This window comes from Lacerta agilis, chromosome 9 (assembly GCF_009819535.1).
Source record: "Lacerta agilis isolate rLacAgi1 chromosome 9, rLacAgi1.pri, whole genome shotgun sequence".
Lineage (NCBI taxonomy): Eukaryota > Metazoa > Chordata > Lepidosauria > Squamata > Lacertidae > Lacerta > Lacerta agilis.
This window is the reverse complement of record NC_046320.1, coordinates 57,262,250-57,278,275: the sequence shown is the minus strand read 5'-3', so window position 1 is coordinate 57,278,275 and position 16,026 is coordinate 57,262,250. Positions and strand designations below refer to the sequence as shown.

The 16,026-nt window shown below is 41.6% G+C and overlaps 1 protein-coding gene across 4 annotated transcripts in view; it reads left to right on the top strand.

Annotated features, from left to right (window-relative positions):
- GRID2 (glutamate ionotropic receptor delta type subunit 2) overlaps positions 1-16,026 on the top strand; it is a 657,599-nt gene that overhangs the window by 348,426 nt on the left and 293,147 nt on the right. For all 4 annotated transcript variants that reach the window (XM_033160571.1, XM_033160569.1, XM_033160568.1 and 1 more), the window contains exon 4: positions 13,482-13,535. In XM_033160571.1, the coding sequence (XP_033016462.1) occupies positions 13,482-13,535 (54 nt within the window). The remainder of the gene's footprint in view (positions 1-13,481; positions 13,536-16,026) is intronic.

The window sequence follows — 16,026 nt, the reverse complement described above, 5'->3', positions numbered from 1 at the left end:
CTAAGCTATAGGTTTTTTTTTAGCTTATACATAAATCAGGCACTGCCCTCAGATCATGTGCTCTAGCAGAGCACATGGCCTTACCCAAAAACAGACTCACAATCAAATGTATTTTTTCTGACTGGCGGTCGAATAAAGAATGATGATGATGATGATGATGATGATGATGACTCACAATAAATCCTCCAAACAGCTCAGATAAGCAACCAGCCTTAATCCAAAAGACACAAGCCCACTCTCTTCAGTCTCCTCCACCAATCCCTCACAAATACCCCTGTTTACAAGTCCCAGTCATGAGCTCTGAGAGGCTGCAATCCGCTGTGTCAGGCTTTGCTTTATGGAGGATTTCATGTGATCCCATCACCAACAGAATGAACACATTTAACCTCTTAACTTCATCTTAATAAATATATAGTGCTTTGAGCTCGTCCTTCAACCAAGTTTACAACTGCACAATAAAGGCTCAACTTCAAGTGACTGGATTGTACTGTCTCAAAGCTGTGGTGGTGCCTTCAGTGTCTGAAATGCAATCAGGCATGCTTTATATAGTGCACTTGTTGATATTTGGAGTGAAGGCTGAAACTGCATTATGTGCTTCTGTGCAGGTAGAATAGCTAAATGATTAAGGCACTCAGCTGCATCCACAAACGTCAGGATGACCTTAGGTGCAAAGTACTTTGTAAAGATAACATGTTTGCTGGTGCATCAAGCAGAATACTTTCTGTTTGTTTTGGGGATATGATTGGGTGGGGGGAAAGGTCAAGTGGCATTATGCTATAGGTCTGCAAGGCAGATACCGGTATAGGGCAGGTACCAGATTTCAGGGATCCTGGGCACAGTGCTAATGTTCCCCTCTGTAAGCATGGGAGACCTATTTAGAATGATCCACTTCTGGAGACTGATAGATTGTAGGATTTTCTGTCTGTAGGATTTTCTGTTTGTTGACAATGGCACTCCTGTTGAAATCATCATTGCTCTGTGGAATGCAGAGATGACTTGGATAGTAGACAAGGTTCACTCACAAGTGAAGACTTGAACCATTGACAAGGTTACTCCCAAGTGCCCTTTCCTGAGCTGAGCCAATTTGGCCCTTTGGTATACACTTGAGTTGAGGGTTATGAGGCAGGCTAGAATGCTCGGAAATCCTGTGACAAGTCCAACTGAGCACACACAAGCTCTTTATAATTGAGTCTATTCTCTGGCAATGAGGAGAAACAATTCTTCCTCTCTGGGCTTACCCATACAGTGGACCCTCTAGTTATGTACTGCTCTGGATACATACCTTTCGGGTTACGAACGTGGCAAACCCGAAAGTGTAAACTTCCAGGTTTCACCACGCTCACATGCGCAGAAGCGCTCAATCGTGCCATGCGTGTGCGCAGAAGTGGCACCTCTGCCTACGGACTTTTCGGCTTGCAGGCGGACCCCTGCAATGAATTTAATTCGTATCCGGAGGGTCCACTGTACTTCTACTTGTCTCTTGCATAGAGAGCATGGGTCAGAACAGTTTCCTGCTTGTCCTGCACTTTCTAGGCATGGGTCTGAGTAGTACTGCCTTTGCCCCGCCATTTTTTTCCTGGAAATCTGCTCTTTAGTGATAAATTGGAGCAAACAGAGGTGTGGATAAGCCCTCTGTTGTGCCTTCTCAGTGACAGTCTGGGGTCTTTTGCTATCTGACCCAGGTGAGGCATGGTGGAAGCATTGGTAGAATACTGGCATGTTTGCAAAATGTTTCAAGGACAAAAACCACTTGCATCTGCCATGATCTGTATACCACAATTAATATGGATCAGTGTGTGGAAGTATCCAGGGCATCATCTCTGTTGGGTGACATTCAGTTTTTAAGGCCTGAGGATACGGCCTAATCTAGTCAGCCACCTACCTGAAACTCCTGGAGAGCCAAAGCCATCACTGGATGGGCAAATGTTCTGATTCAGTATAAGGCAACTTCTATATTCCAAATGAAACATATGCAGCTGCATTATACTGACATCAAGATTATCGGCTTCTCAACACATGAATTGGTTAATGAAATATTATTGATCATATAAACACCCCACCTTTGTTCTGGTATGGAGCTCAGAGTGACATGCATACTGTTCTCCAGTCTAAACAAAGACCCAATTAGTTTCTGCAATTTGGCTGCATCACTTGCTCCAAATGATGCCCAAACTTTTATCCATTTTCTCCCCAAAGGTACCACATTCTATCGGAAAGGAAATGGATTAGTAATAATAAAAATGAAATGAAAAACATATTGCTGCTATATATATAGTAAGAGAATACAAGCCATTAGGAAGCAGTTATTATTTTGAAAAAGCCTATTTTTGTATTTTAAATGTAGCTAAGTAAAAAAAAAAAAAGCTGTTACTATTATATATTGCAAGAGAAGACAAACCATTATAGATCAGTTATTACTTTGAAGAAGCCTAATTTTATGTTTTTCTAAATGTAGTTTCTCTCTCCCTCTTTTATTTTTATTTCAAAGCATTTCTAACTATAACCGCCGCCATCCCCTGCCCCCCAAAATAAGTGTTTACTCTGCCAAGAATCATGTTGAAACCTTTGGAGAAATGTAAGAACTGGTGCACAGCTAAGTTCCAATCCACATGCTAGTCTAAGAGATTTTGGTCACTTCAGTTTGCATTAGAATCTGCAGGTGCTGAATACCACAAGCATAGCTTCTGAAAACATTTGTTCATATACTTAAAGGTTTCTATATCACTTTTCACAAAAATGTGCCAGAGGTACCAGTATACCACTATTTAGTAAAATTTTACAAAACTTTACAAAACTGCTTAAGAAATATACATATTGTTGCACGCCATTCCAAATTTCTGAGCAGTGCGAGATTCTAGGGGTTTCCAGGCATTTACTCAGGGTTTATGTTTCCTTTTGGAAATGAGGTATAGCAGAAACTGTGGTGTCTTTATGATATATGGCTTATTGACACATATATACAACTTGAGCATATGATCACACCAGTGGGCATGGGGAGCTGGATCCAAATCTATATCTCACTCATATCCTGGGGGCCACTCACTTATCAATCAACTGATGCTATAATCAGGTGCCCTGTTTTCCCTTCTCTGCGTGGTTTGAAATGGCAGAAGTGCTTACAAAGGCACAGAGCTTTGCAAGCTGATCTGCCTGCTTTCAGCAGGGAGCCGTGTTTTTTCCCACTTGCCTGACAGCTACCATCATATATGCGTCAGGTGTAGGGTAGGTGGATGCAGCATGGCTGAAATGGCTTTTGGGGGCCAAATGGGGAGGCCCCACATTTCCCACTGTGGCTGTAAGCATGTGGCAGCATCCTTCAGGTGGCTGCAATGTGTACCTGCTTCTACAGGGCAAAGACCTAACTTCATAATATTGGCTGATGAAAAAAGTTCCAATGGGGAAACAGTTGCCACCAAGGAAGGGAGAGAGGAATAAAAACTAAATACAACTCTGTGTGTGTGTGTGTGTGTGTGTGTGCATGTGTGTGTGTGCGCGCATCTGCTTGTGTACATACTGTATGTGCCATTAGGCAACAGATATTAATGATGCACCAAGCCTCCTGCCTGTGGTGACAATAGCTTTATGAGCTTTGGCTTATGGTGTGCAAGTTGGTGCTTTATTAATCTGCAACTGATTTCTCCACTGATAAGCTTAAGGACTAGGGGCAAAGACAAAGGACAGGTCTTGCTGTGGCCCCAGCAGGAATCCACTGTAGAGATAGACTGATAACATGGCAGAAGTTTAATAGAATAGCAACTGGGGGTGGGGGAGAGACTGAGACACACTCTGAGAATTCAGGCACAGACAGGCCCTGCAGGCAACTGGATGTATCTCTTCCAGCTCTTAACTTTGCATCAAACAATGCATTTTCTTTGTCTTTCCCTCCTGCTTCTTTCCTCTCTCCAAATCAGCCTTCATCTTTAAGACACATCCCCTGCTTTTCTCATGCACATTGTCTTTTCCTCCTGCCTTTCAGAGCCCCAAGTGTAGATCTACCTGCTTCTTTTGCCCCTGGGGAGATGGGCGAACTTGTGGAGTTGCCTTGTCTTATGATTTGTATGACAGTTGGGATTCTTCTGTCTTATTTTGCCTGTGCTCAGATCTGTTTGACTCGCAGTGATCACATCATTGAACTGATGTCTGGGTCTCATTACTGGCAACTCTTCTATCTGCAGGGAGAGAGGAAGTGTGGGTAGATCCAAGTACAGAGCACTGACAATAACCAGCTCCATTGGTCCATGAGATAACATGGATGCCAGTGGTGTTTGATAGCAGTTCTGGATCAAAGACGTTTAGTGTGCTTCCAGTTGGAAAGGTGGAGCTGGGTTTGTGAGCAGATAAGCACTCACTGTAGCATAGATAGTGGATTTTTAGATAAAGCTATTTCATCATTTTTGATCCCAAGGAAACCTACAGAGAGACGCAAATGAGGCGGTCCTGTGACAGTTTGTGTCTCTGCCACGCAATACTAGCTCTGAGTTTATGTGAAGCCTTCAGGTGGTTTTTACTATGCTGAAAACAATTGAAATCACCTCAGAAAGTAAGGGGAGATTGTTCATCCAAACAAGGTTCCAGATCATGTCACACATTGCCGTAAAGGAGGGGGGGGGAGTTGTCATTGTATGCCTCATAGCATTGTCACAGTTTTGCAATCTGGCCTGTATAAGCACTGCTGTGTTCAATATTTCTGGCATGACAAAAGGATTACATTGCGTTTCAGAGGCTTACATTTTTTTAACAGGTTGCTTAGCCGTGTGCAGCAAAGTTCTGTTGAACTAGGGTTTGGCAGTTTGGATAGCTTGGGAACAGGGCAGGGGGTCACAAGTGCAATAGATTGTGATCTGCACAAATGTGAGAATTTGGTGTACTAAAAGATGAGCGTGATGTCCCAGAGATTTGCAAAATCTAGACCTAGAAGTCAAAGAATCATATAATTGTAGAGTTGAAAGGGACCCCAAGGGTCACAGCGTCTAATCCCCTGCAATCAAAAAGTCAAAGAAATAGAGTTCAAAAGCAAGATCCTGGAATAATATCAAAATTCCACATATTTCAGGCTCACCTTGAAGGAATTAGAGTCACCTTAGGTTATGGTCAGGAATGGGTCTGCATGTATGACAGTTGTAACTTACTATGTCTTGAAACACACACACACACCTTGGTACGCTCCTTGGAGCCTACTAACCAGGATGAGAGTCTGGTGACAGTAGGATGTACAACTGGAAAACACTGGCCTGTGAGCTCTCCAGTTGGAGAAAAGCCTTTACCAAAGGTGTCATGGGCTTTGAAGACACTCGAACTCAGGACACAAGGGAGAAACGTGCTAAGAGGAAGGCACGCTTGGCAAATCCACACCGTGATCAACTCCTGCCTGGAAACCAATGTCCCCACTGTAGAAGGACGTGTGGATCCAGAATTGGCCTCCACAGTCACTTACGGACTCATTGTTAAAACCGTGTTTATGGAAGACAATCTTACTTGGCTATCAGTGATCGCCAAAGAAGAAGAAGATGGACTTTACTATCCAAAACAAAATAAAATAAAAAATTCCTTCCAGTAGCACCTTAGAGACCAACTAAGTTTGTTCTTGGTATGAGCTTTCGTGTGCATTCACACTTCTTCAGATACACGAAAGCTCATACCAAGAACAAACTTAGTTGGTCTCTAAGGTGCTACTGGAAGGAATTTTTTATTTTATTTTGTTTTGACTATGACAGACCAACACGGCTACCTACCTGTAACTTTTACTATCCAAGCGAGAAAAGGGAATATGAATTATTTCTCTGGAAATAATAATTTGATAGAGGAATCAAACTCTTCTGAATGTTTCCTGGGAAAGGGGAGCTTAGACAAAAAAACCCACCAAACACTGCTTCTTTTGTAGAAAAATAGGTGCCAGTACTCTCCATGAAGTTGTTGCAGTAAATGCCACACTTTTTAAGAACAACAAAAGAGGTGCCTGTACTGTGTACCCTTGAGTACCCTCTGGGGGGAAAGCACTGCCACCAAGTATACTCTGTTCTCTTCCGGCATATCTGAATTGATGTGGAACATGACTAAGGAAGAACCATTCTAAAACAAATATAATGTAGATCGGCAGTGATTTTAAATTATATCACTGACACCAATTTTGGATAGTTCAGGGGAGCAAGCTTGCCCTTTTCGCAATATTTTACTCTATTTACCTCCGTTTTCACGGCCCTTCTTAGCAGTTTTTCTTTGCTGGCTGTGTGATCCAGCCAATCAAGGGGTCATGCAGCAAACATAATGAAATGTGATGTGTGGTGTCATTACAAAGCCAAATCGAAATGAAGGCAATGCTTACTGTTCTCACTCTGAATAGTTGAACGTGTCTGATCCATTTTGCACACACAAACCAACTGCCCTGCAAGCAGCAAAGGCAAATTTCATAGGGGATACATTTCTCACACAATGTCGCATCACCTTCTATTTTGGTTCAGCCCAGTGGAAGGATAAATAAAGCAATATTAAGAGACTTCAGGTCGGTAAATGTACTTTAGCACTTCACCATCACTTAAGTGTTGGCCAAGTGGCAGTTGACCATAAATCTATCTGCACAATGGAGAAGACTATGGCTCAGTGATAGAGCACGTGCTTTTAAGGTAAAAGATCCCAGGCTCAAACCCTGGTTTCTCCAAGTAGGGCTGGGAAAGACTCCTTCATGAAACGCTGGAGAGCTGCTGCTAGTCAGTGTAAGCATCACTGAGTTAGATGGATAAATGGTCAGACTCAATGAACGGCAGCACCTTACGTTCCTAACATTCAAAATTTACAAAGGCTTCCTAAGTGTTTGCTTGTTATTTCAACCTTTTCTAAGCTGCATTTTCTGCCCAAGTGGCACTCAAAGTAAAATGTGTATTTACACAGCTAGCTGTTCCCTTGGGCTTTGTTGTAGTCCTGGTATTGCAGGCATTTGGTAAAAGCGCTAACTTTGACATACCCTAAAGAGACCTGGGAAAATAGAGCGGAACCACTAGGAATGACAGCAAAGTGTACAACTTACTTTTTGTATTATTCTGCTAAATTGCTAGGTCTTCATTGCCGGGTAGCTTGGAGGATTTTATTTTATTTTTATTTTTTATTTATTACAAATGAGAGCAGCTTGTAAACTGGCAGCATCGCTGGCTTGTTTGCTTCGGATTGTCTTACATTTAGCCTGTTTGAAGGCTTGAGAGTGAATGACAGAAGAAAACACTGATAAATTGTTAGGCTCTCCCAAACATTCAGAAGTTTTGGAGTTCCTGCCAATGACAGATGGTTTCTCTTCGCTCATCCCTTGTCTTCTTGACAGCATTTTCCTGCACTCTGCAGAATCTCTCCCCAATGTGCATTCTGTGGAAAAATAATAATCTGCTTCCCTGCTCCATCCACTTTTGTGCTCCTTGGTTGAGTGGCGTCCATATCTGATGGAGTGTGAAGTCGTCTTCACAATGCAGTGTGCCAACCTGATGTATTCAGTGATTAATCAAAAGCATCACTACTTCCTGGGCTTTTGTTTTTAAGAAATAATGATTTCAATTTCAAATCTGCCATATATTTGGGGTCCTGGTCACGAACAAGTTGGCAGAGGAGTGGAGGGTTGGCAGGTAAAACCTAACCCACTGGCTTGTGGCCAAGTCACATTATTATTATTATTATTATTATTATTATTATTATTATTATTATTATTATTATTTGCTTTTTTAACCAAAGTAACTCAAAGTGACTTACAATATATAAACAAATACATACAGTACATTAAAACCAGTGTGAAAGAAAACAAATAAATATATAAAAGACAATCCTAATTTGAAAAGGCAAGATTAAAACACCCCACCCATTCAAGAAGGCAACAAATAATTAAAAGCCAAAGCCGGGCAAATGCTATTCCTCCACACTCCACACACACACACGGGGGGAGAATGGAGAAAGATAAAGCACAGTCTGTTTAACCCAGGCTTCCTCAACCTCAGCCCTCCAGATGTTTTGAGACTACAATTCCCATCATCCCTGACCACTGGTCCTGCTAGCTAGGGGTCATGGGAGTTGTAGGCCAAAAACATCTGGAGGGGCAAGGTTGAGGAAGCCTGGTTTAACCTCAACAGTAGAGAGATGAACAGGACAAAAGGGATCTGATAATGTTTCTTAAAAAAAATAAACAGTTCAGATTTGACTTGCCCAAGAGAAGTGAGTGCCATAGTTCCCACATGTGTGCACATGCATGCATATGCACATACATACTTTACTGTTGAATTTAGTTCACTGGTGGTGCAGCTCAAGAGCCTTGGAGTGACATTGGAACAAAAATATCTGCCTTAATTCAGAACCTTTTCAGTTCAGAGATATTTTCTTCACCACCTTTTTCTGTGGTGCTGATGCTGGCTTATTCTGATTCCAATTTTACAAAGGAGATTTGGAGACAGAGAAGTCAGTATTTCTTAATAATTTATTTACTGCAATTGTGTTCCCCTTTTTCTCCAAGGAGCTCAAGATCCACCAAACAACCCTGGGAGGTAGGTTAGGTTGAGAGGCAATGGCTGTCCCGATGTTGCCTAATGTTGCCCAGTGAGCTTCATAGCTGAGCAGAGAGTTGAACCATGATGTCCAAGGTCCTAAACTCTAACCATTACTCCACACTGGCTTTCATTTTGCTTGAGGCCTTCCAACACATTCATGGCTGTGCAAGGACTAATCTCCTAGATCCCTGTCTACTGGACCATCCCAGCTGTTAGAAAAATTAGCAGCAACAGTTGCTCACATGCTCAGCTGGAACAAGTTGCAATCACCCGTCCAACATACCTGCTGCACGCTTGATAAATCATCAGTGTGAGACTGCTAATTTATCAGTTTTGCTCATTACAGGCATGCTCTAAATAATTTCCATCCTTTTATGCAATTAAAAACCAAACCTGAAATCCACAGTAGATCTTCACCTTGGAGGTGCCAATCAGATGTTTGGTAATTAAGTGGATGATTTATTTTTCCTTGCTGCAGAGATTCCAAGCTACTCCTGCTTAGTTTGATATGTCTTAAGGCCTTTTGTTTTATTTTGAAAGCAAGATGTTTAAGCATGTCTGAAAACTCTTCAGATTTCCATATGGATTTGTGGAAAGGGCTTGCCAGGGGTTAATGTTGCTTCACTTCATATTCTGGGGGAAAGGTTTAGGTCTTAGAAGCTTTTCCAGCCCTCATTAGGAATGCATTATATAGTTTAGCTCCATGGTGTATGTGTTATTTTCCCTGTTCAGCTCAAGATGTGACTTGCATAAACAGCACCATCACAGGATTTTTGTCTCATATGGAAATTTCCAATCTGTCCCTCCTTTTTATATGTACAGAGCACTACTTACTGTCACAAAGCCAATGATGTAGACAAATGAATTCCAAACATGCACAACCATCTGAGGTGCAGGCCATTAAACTGTTGGATGCCTTTATATGCCCTCTACCAAATGGATTTCTTCATGCTTTGTGTCACAAAAGCTTTTTATTATTGCTCCCCATTGCCTTATGAAGCCATACGGATCATATAGAAGTGGAGACGGGGGGGGGGAGTGCTGACTGCAACTACTTTTGACTCTGGCTCCGCCTACATTGGCTCTGGCTCCTGATTGACTTCCCCCCCTCCCACTGCCCTTCATAGGAAAAAAAGAACCAGTGAAAAATTGCCAAACAGTCCCACCCACCTTTAAAAAGTGCAACTACATGGCCTGCCAAGGATCATTTTGTGCCCATTTTGGATTACCATTGGGGTGGAAATGCTAAAAGAAAAGAACCCAGGGCTTTGGGACCTCTTCATGCAATGCAAAATTCAGGAACTATTCAGGCAAAGAGCAGTGGTGCTGGTTATTTCATGTGCATTTCATGTGGGGGGAACGATTCAAAATGGTGCTAAGAAGCTTTCTTCTTGGTGCACTTTTATTGAAGATTTGATATGTAAATTTGTATGTTGACAATAGAAGAGTACACCTTTCTTTGTGTTTTTGGAAGGTGGGGTAGTTCTAAGAGTTTGGGAGGATAATTTATGCTAGTGATGCTTTGCAGACCTGCTGGAAATCAGGTCTCTACAATAGCTCCCTGCTGCAAAGCTTAATTATATTAAACCTGTTAGATAAAATCCATGCTCAGCTATAGAACTCACTGGGTGACTGTGAGTCTACCAACTTTATGTCTAAGCTACCCTTATAGTTGTTTTGCAACTCTAGGCTTACCAGAGTAAAGGCAAATTACATATGTAACAAATATGGTAACCTTACTATTTATTTTATTTATATCTCGCTGTTCTCTCAGTGCAAGACCCAAAGCAGCTCACTCCATAAATCAAAGCAAAGGCAACTAAAAAGACACAATGAATATAAATAAAATATTAAACACAATTAAATAAGTAACCCCATTAAATTAAAAACAGCACCTAAAACGCTTAAAACCATTTCAAAATACACAGCACCCACACTCAGAAGACTCTGCCACAACAGCTAGTGGTGGAAAAGGTATTTGCCTGCTCACAAAAGGAAAGCAGGGCAGGGGAAGGGATTTCTACAATCTAGGAACAGCCACTGGCAAGGCCCTCTCTTGTATCATGACCAAACATGTCTGTGAAGGTGGCAGGACTGAGAGGAAGGCCTTCCCAGAAGATCATAAAGCTCAGGCATGCTCATATAGAGAGATACAGTCCTTCAGATAGCCTGGACCCAAGCCGTAGAGGGCTTTATAGGTCACCATCAGCACTTTGAATTGTGCCTGGAAATGGACTGGTAGGCACTAAAGGCTTTTTTTTGTTCTCTCTGTAACCAGCTCTGGTCAGCAATTTGGCCACACCATCTAAAGGCAGCCCCTTGTAGAGCATATTATGGTAATCCAAATGGGATGTCACTAATTTACAGGATGCAAGTAACTATGTTTACCCCTTTCCCACCTCAAAGCTGAGTACCTTTAAAAAGGGGTAGGCAGCATGCATAAGCACCCTTACTGGTTGGCGGGGAGTGAATCTCATTTAAAGAACTGTGTACTTTATTTGTGAGTAGATGTGTCTTAAGATTCCACTGCCATTTAGGAAACCATCTCCCAGCCTCATTCTCCTCTCATCCATCTGCTCTCAGACTTCTAGTGCTGTTTTTAACTGGAACAACAAGCCAAAACCCACATATTCTGATTTCTTGAAGACCATGTTGCACTTTTTAAAGCAGGGAACTGTTTTGCAGTTCATCACTAGCTCTTCTCTCTAATATTTGGATGTGTATTAAAAGGACATTTAAGAGGGGAGAAGGATTGGCATTAAAAATATATATAGAAAAGACTTATCCCCAGATTGTGGAACATGTCGGACACTAGACAGGCAGTGAAAGAACACAAATGGGTGGATCCTAGAGAAATCTGCTTTGTCGATGATGGAGACAAAGAGAGTGGAGCAGGAGATAGCCAAGAAACTAGCCATGGAACCTGAATAGTGTCTGCCAGTCAGAGAAGAAACTACTGGGTGAAATGAACAAATGATATTGAATAAGCCAACGTTATATGTGCCTTCTTTCTAAATGATGGTGAGACTTGAAAGAGCCTGTAATTTAGTCTGGTAACCTGTCAGTACATAGTAAGAACATAAGGAGAGCCTGCTGGATCAGAACAATGGCCCATATAGTCAAGCATCCTGTTCTCTTGGTTGCCACTTAGAGATGCCTGTGGGAAACCGTCAAGCAGGACCCAAGCACAAGAGTCCTCTCCCCTCTTCTTGTTTCCAGCAACTGGTATTCAGAACCATTACTTCCTCTAACCATGAAGGCAGAACATCGTGATAGCCCTCTCCTCCATGAATGTCTCTAATCTTTCAAAGCCACCCAGGTTGATGTCTATCACTGCCTCCTGTGGGAGCAAATTTCATATTATCTTCTTTTCGCTCTTCTCTAGTAGTGATCATAAATTGAATGGATGTAATAGAACTTGGCAAAGTCTCCAATACTGATGGAAACACTGAACCTCCTTGTAGCAATCAATCAATCAATCCCATCAGGAAAATCCGTTCACCTGTTTCACGCCATGCAAATGACTCATGAGAGTTTAGCAAAGTCGACTTCTTTGTTTCTCTAGTGACTATTCATTATCATAATCCCATTTGCTCTCCTGCCTCCTTGATGATGTTGTGGTAGACTAACTCAGTGAAGAATCCTGCAAGCTCAGGGGAGAGACAAGGGCAAGGAAGAACATTAGGCCATGAATTTAAAAGGGACACCTTGTCCAAGAAATATATAAATAAATACAGAAAGACCGTTCCACTGACAGATACCACGCATCCATTTTTGCAAACCTAAAATAAAATAAAGCCACATTAAAATTTGCACTGGAACTGTATGCACTTTTTATTAAAGAACACATGGTGTACACATTTTGCATGTTTGCTTGCATTTAAATGCATTCCCTCCTAAAATAAGCTTTTGTGTGCATATTTAAAACTGAAACTGTGTTGCAAAATTCTGAGAAGTGTGTCATCCAATAGCCCGTTTCCACACAGAAATCCAGGGCCAGTAAATAAAATTAGGTCAGTTCGTTTTAAATTATGGACTAAATTAATCTCACCTCCATCACTAGACTTGTGTGCATGAGGAAGGAAGGGAATGAGAGAGGGGGGAAATGGAAGCACTAAAGAAAAATACTGTAATATTTTTTCTGCACCAGACAACTCTGACAAAAATGTGACCAGAACAAATTATGTACGGGCAGCTTCCGTAACCTTAAGAATTATTTAATCGAGGGCCAGATTTGAGGGTGCCCTTGGCAAAATACTTACTTTCCTTCCTTCCTTCCTTCCTTCCTTCCTTCCTTCCTTCCTTCCTTCCTTCCTTCCATTAAATAAATAAATAAGGATTATTTTAGCCCCTACCTTTTGTCAGTGGGCCCCTCGGGATTACAGTGGAAGCAGCACTTCCTTCTGAGCCAAATACACAGAACCAGATTTCCTCGTGCTTGATCAAAGGGAGAATGAACAAAGTAGGGTGAGTGAGTACGGTCCCATGGTGGTGCTTAAATAGCTATGCTGGCTGGGGCTGATGGGAGTTGTAGTCCAAGCCTGGTTTAAATAGACAGAAGAGACTGTCTGAAGCATGAAACTCTTGCTGTTTTCCTGCTTGCCATCCAGTATGAAAGCTTTAACCATTTGGCCATTTAAAAAAAAAAGCAAGAAAGATTGATTTTGAATGCAAAGGGGCCCATTGTTCTCCGTGGTGCTGGAAATGCACTATAATCCCACATTTGATTAGCAATGTCTGAAAACAACCCAAATGCTTTGGCAACATTTTGCTCAAATGATCTCTCCCTCGCTCCCTCTCAGATGAACAGCAAAGGTCTTTTCAGACCCGATGCCTTTATCATTATTTATTTACCGCTCCCCCCCCCACTCTTGCCCCGGCTTGGTCATTTGTGGGAATCATCTATTTAATAGTCATTGGCTTTCATGTAGAAAAGATGACTGATGGCTGGTTTGTTTTCTATTTCAGGTCGTGGAAGCCAATTTGGTTGCTTTTGACTGTCACTGGATCATTATAAATGAGGTAACTGTCAGCTGAACGTGAATCCTGTTTTTATCCATACTGAGAGCTGGCCTTGACATTGCCAACAAGGAGCAATGTAACAGGAGCAGAGTTCAGGCATGCTAGTGGGTGGGAATTGTGGTGTTGTTTCTTAAAAAGGAAAAAAAAAAGGCGGAAATAGAATTGAAAAGATTGTGGAGCTGAATAACATAAATGAAAAGCACTTCCCTGCTGAGTATGTTTAGTTTCTCTCTCCACCCTCCACCCCCACTTCTTTTAGCTGCAGTTCCTATTTTGGGGGATGTTTTAAAATAAAAAATAACAAACCATCCAAAAACCAAAGGCAATCTTCCCTCTGTGAGTCTAATGAATCTTTTCAGTGGTGTTTGCTTGTTCTCCTCTACTATCCTTAATTACGTTAAGTGGCTCAGTGCAAGCTGGAGAAAGATATACCTAATGAATCCCCATAAATTCCAGTGGAACATAGATAAAAGCCTACATCTAGTCAAGGAGGTAGAATTATTTTGAGCCTGCAGGCCAACTTTCCCTGGCCTTGGTAAGCCAGAGTTGTATTTCTAGTGCCCAAAAAACATCTGATCTTATCACTGTTTTGATGTGCATGCCTGGCTAACAAATGATCTAGCATAGTACTGGCTCCTATCAGTCACATCATACCGAGCAGACACCTTTGCCCAAACAAGGAAAAAGTGGGTGACTAGGCCTCCGCCTCCAAAACTAACCCAGGCCAATGAGTATCTCCCTCTCTTCATTTGGGGAGAGAATGGTTGCATTCAGGTGTCACACCAAATCACGGTTTATGAAGTCAAACAGGTGTCAAACCTTGGCTTGAGAGGGAATGTCAAACCAGGATAACAAGACATGATTTGAAGCTGGTTTACCTGCCACAGTTTGCCATTGCATCTGAATTCAGAAACCACTGGCAAGCCACATCTGGAAGCTGTTTGGTCCACCGTAAGAGGCTGCTGCAGTACGGAGCAGCGTTTCTCTCCTCTTCACTCCAGCACAGGAGTGGAGAGGGGACATACGCTGTTCAATTACTTTTCTCAGAAGGATCCTCAGAAGAGTAAAAAAATAGATAAATCAGTGCTTCCCACTCCTCCACACTCCAGTGCCTCCAGTGCTGCAGTTGGGTGAGGAAGGACTGCTGCCTCTGACTTTTTCTGCTCAGCTGCTGGTTCTGAGAGCTGACATGCCTTTACCTGCTCTATATGACTTCCTCAGCTGAAACATTTGCAGCTGTTGGAGCCAGCAGCAGTGGAGGAAGCCAACAGTGGTCAAAGCACTGTCAGTGTAGAAGTAAAACTAAAACAATTTTGGGTGGGTTCTTTTAAGAAACAGCTGATAAATGACCAAGGCTTAGAAGAGGCTACCAACCCAAGACTTGCAGTATTGCAGCAGTGCCACCCACCCACCCAATTAAAATAAGCAAATAAAAAGGTATCTTTTGGAGGGGTCTTTGGGGGCCACATAAATGTTTTGGGGAGCTGTACACACTCTGTGGTCTGCAGGTTAGCCACCCTTGGCTTAGCAGTACATCCAAACTGGCTCACTATGTACTTTTTTGCAAATGCCATGCAGTTGCTTTCCACATATTTATTTATGTATTTTAAAATCCACTTAGAATGGATAGAAACCACTCAAAGTTCCTTTAAAAATCATTTTGTCACTGGCATAGACTATAATATAGCAAAATCCTATTCAGTTAGGTTGTTCTAGTATGATGGAGCATTCACTTGTTGTTTTTTAATGAGTAATTTATTATGTCCACGTTACATGATTTTAATTAAGTGAGGCGGCAATTGGTCCCCAGTGTAAAGTGAATACTCTACCTGTATCTTCCACATCAAGTATTGTTTGGAGAAATCATGTGCATATTCCTTGATCTGTTTTTGATTGCCACAGACATCTGCTTTGATGTTTAATTATTAGATTGTCTTAATTGCATCACACTACAATAAATTATCTTTATCAGGGTCTATCTGCTTGTTTCGTTCTTAATTTATGTTTCAGCAGGAAATCTGAGCTTTAAAGCAGCCCCCTTTATGATGAGATCATGATTTTAAACTGCCTATGAGAATCATAGGTGCAAAATATAGAAACTGGTTTCTACAACTGCAAATTTCAAATCCTGCAATTGGACAATTTTTCAGCTGTAACGCAATTTGTGCAAAATTCATTGGGCTGTTGTTGTTCATTCTCCTGCATATTTTTCCATTTATTTAAAACATTTCTATACTATATTTCATCTGAAATGATAAATTTAAAAATCTACTAGGCAAATATACATTTTTATAAAAACCTTAAACTGCAAATTAGAAACACACCAACAAGTTAAAAGGTAATTTAAAGGAAAGCAATGTAGGTGCCACAGTCTAAAAGGACCCATCCCTTTACATTTTTATACTGAAGATATAAAACTCACTGTGTTTCATGGGAAAATGCACTGGAAGGTGATAAGATCTGTAAGAGTTTCAGGCAGCGGGGAATAGCT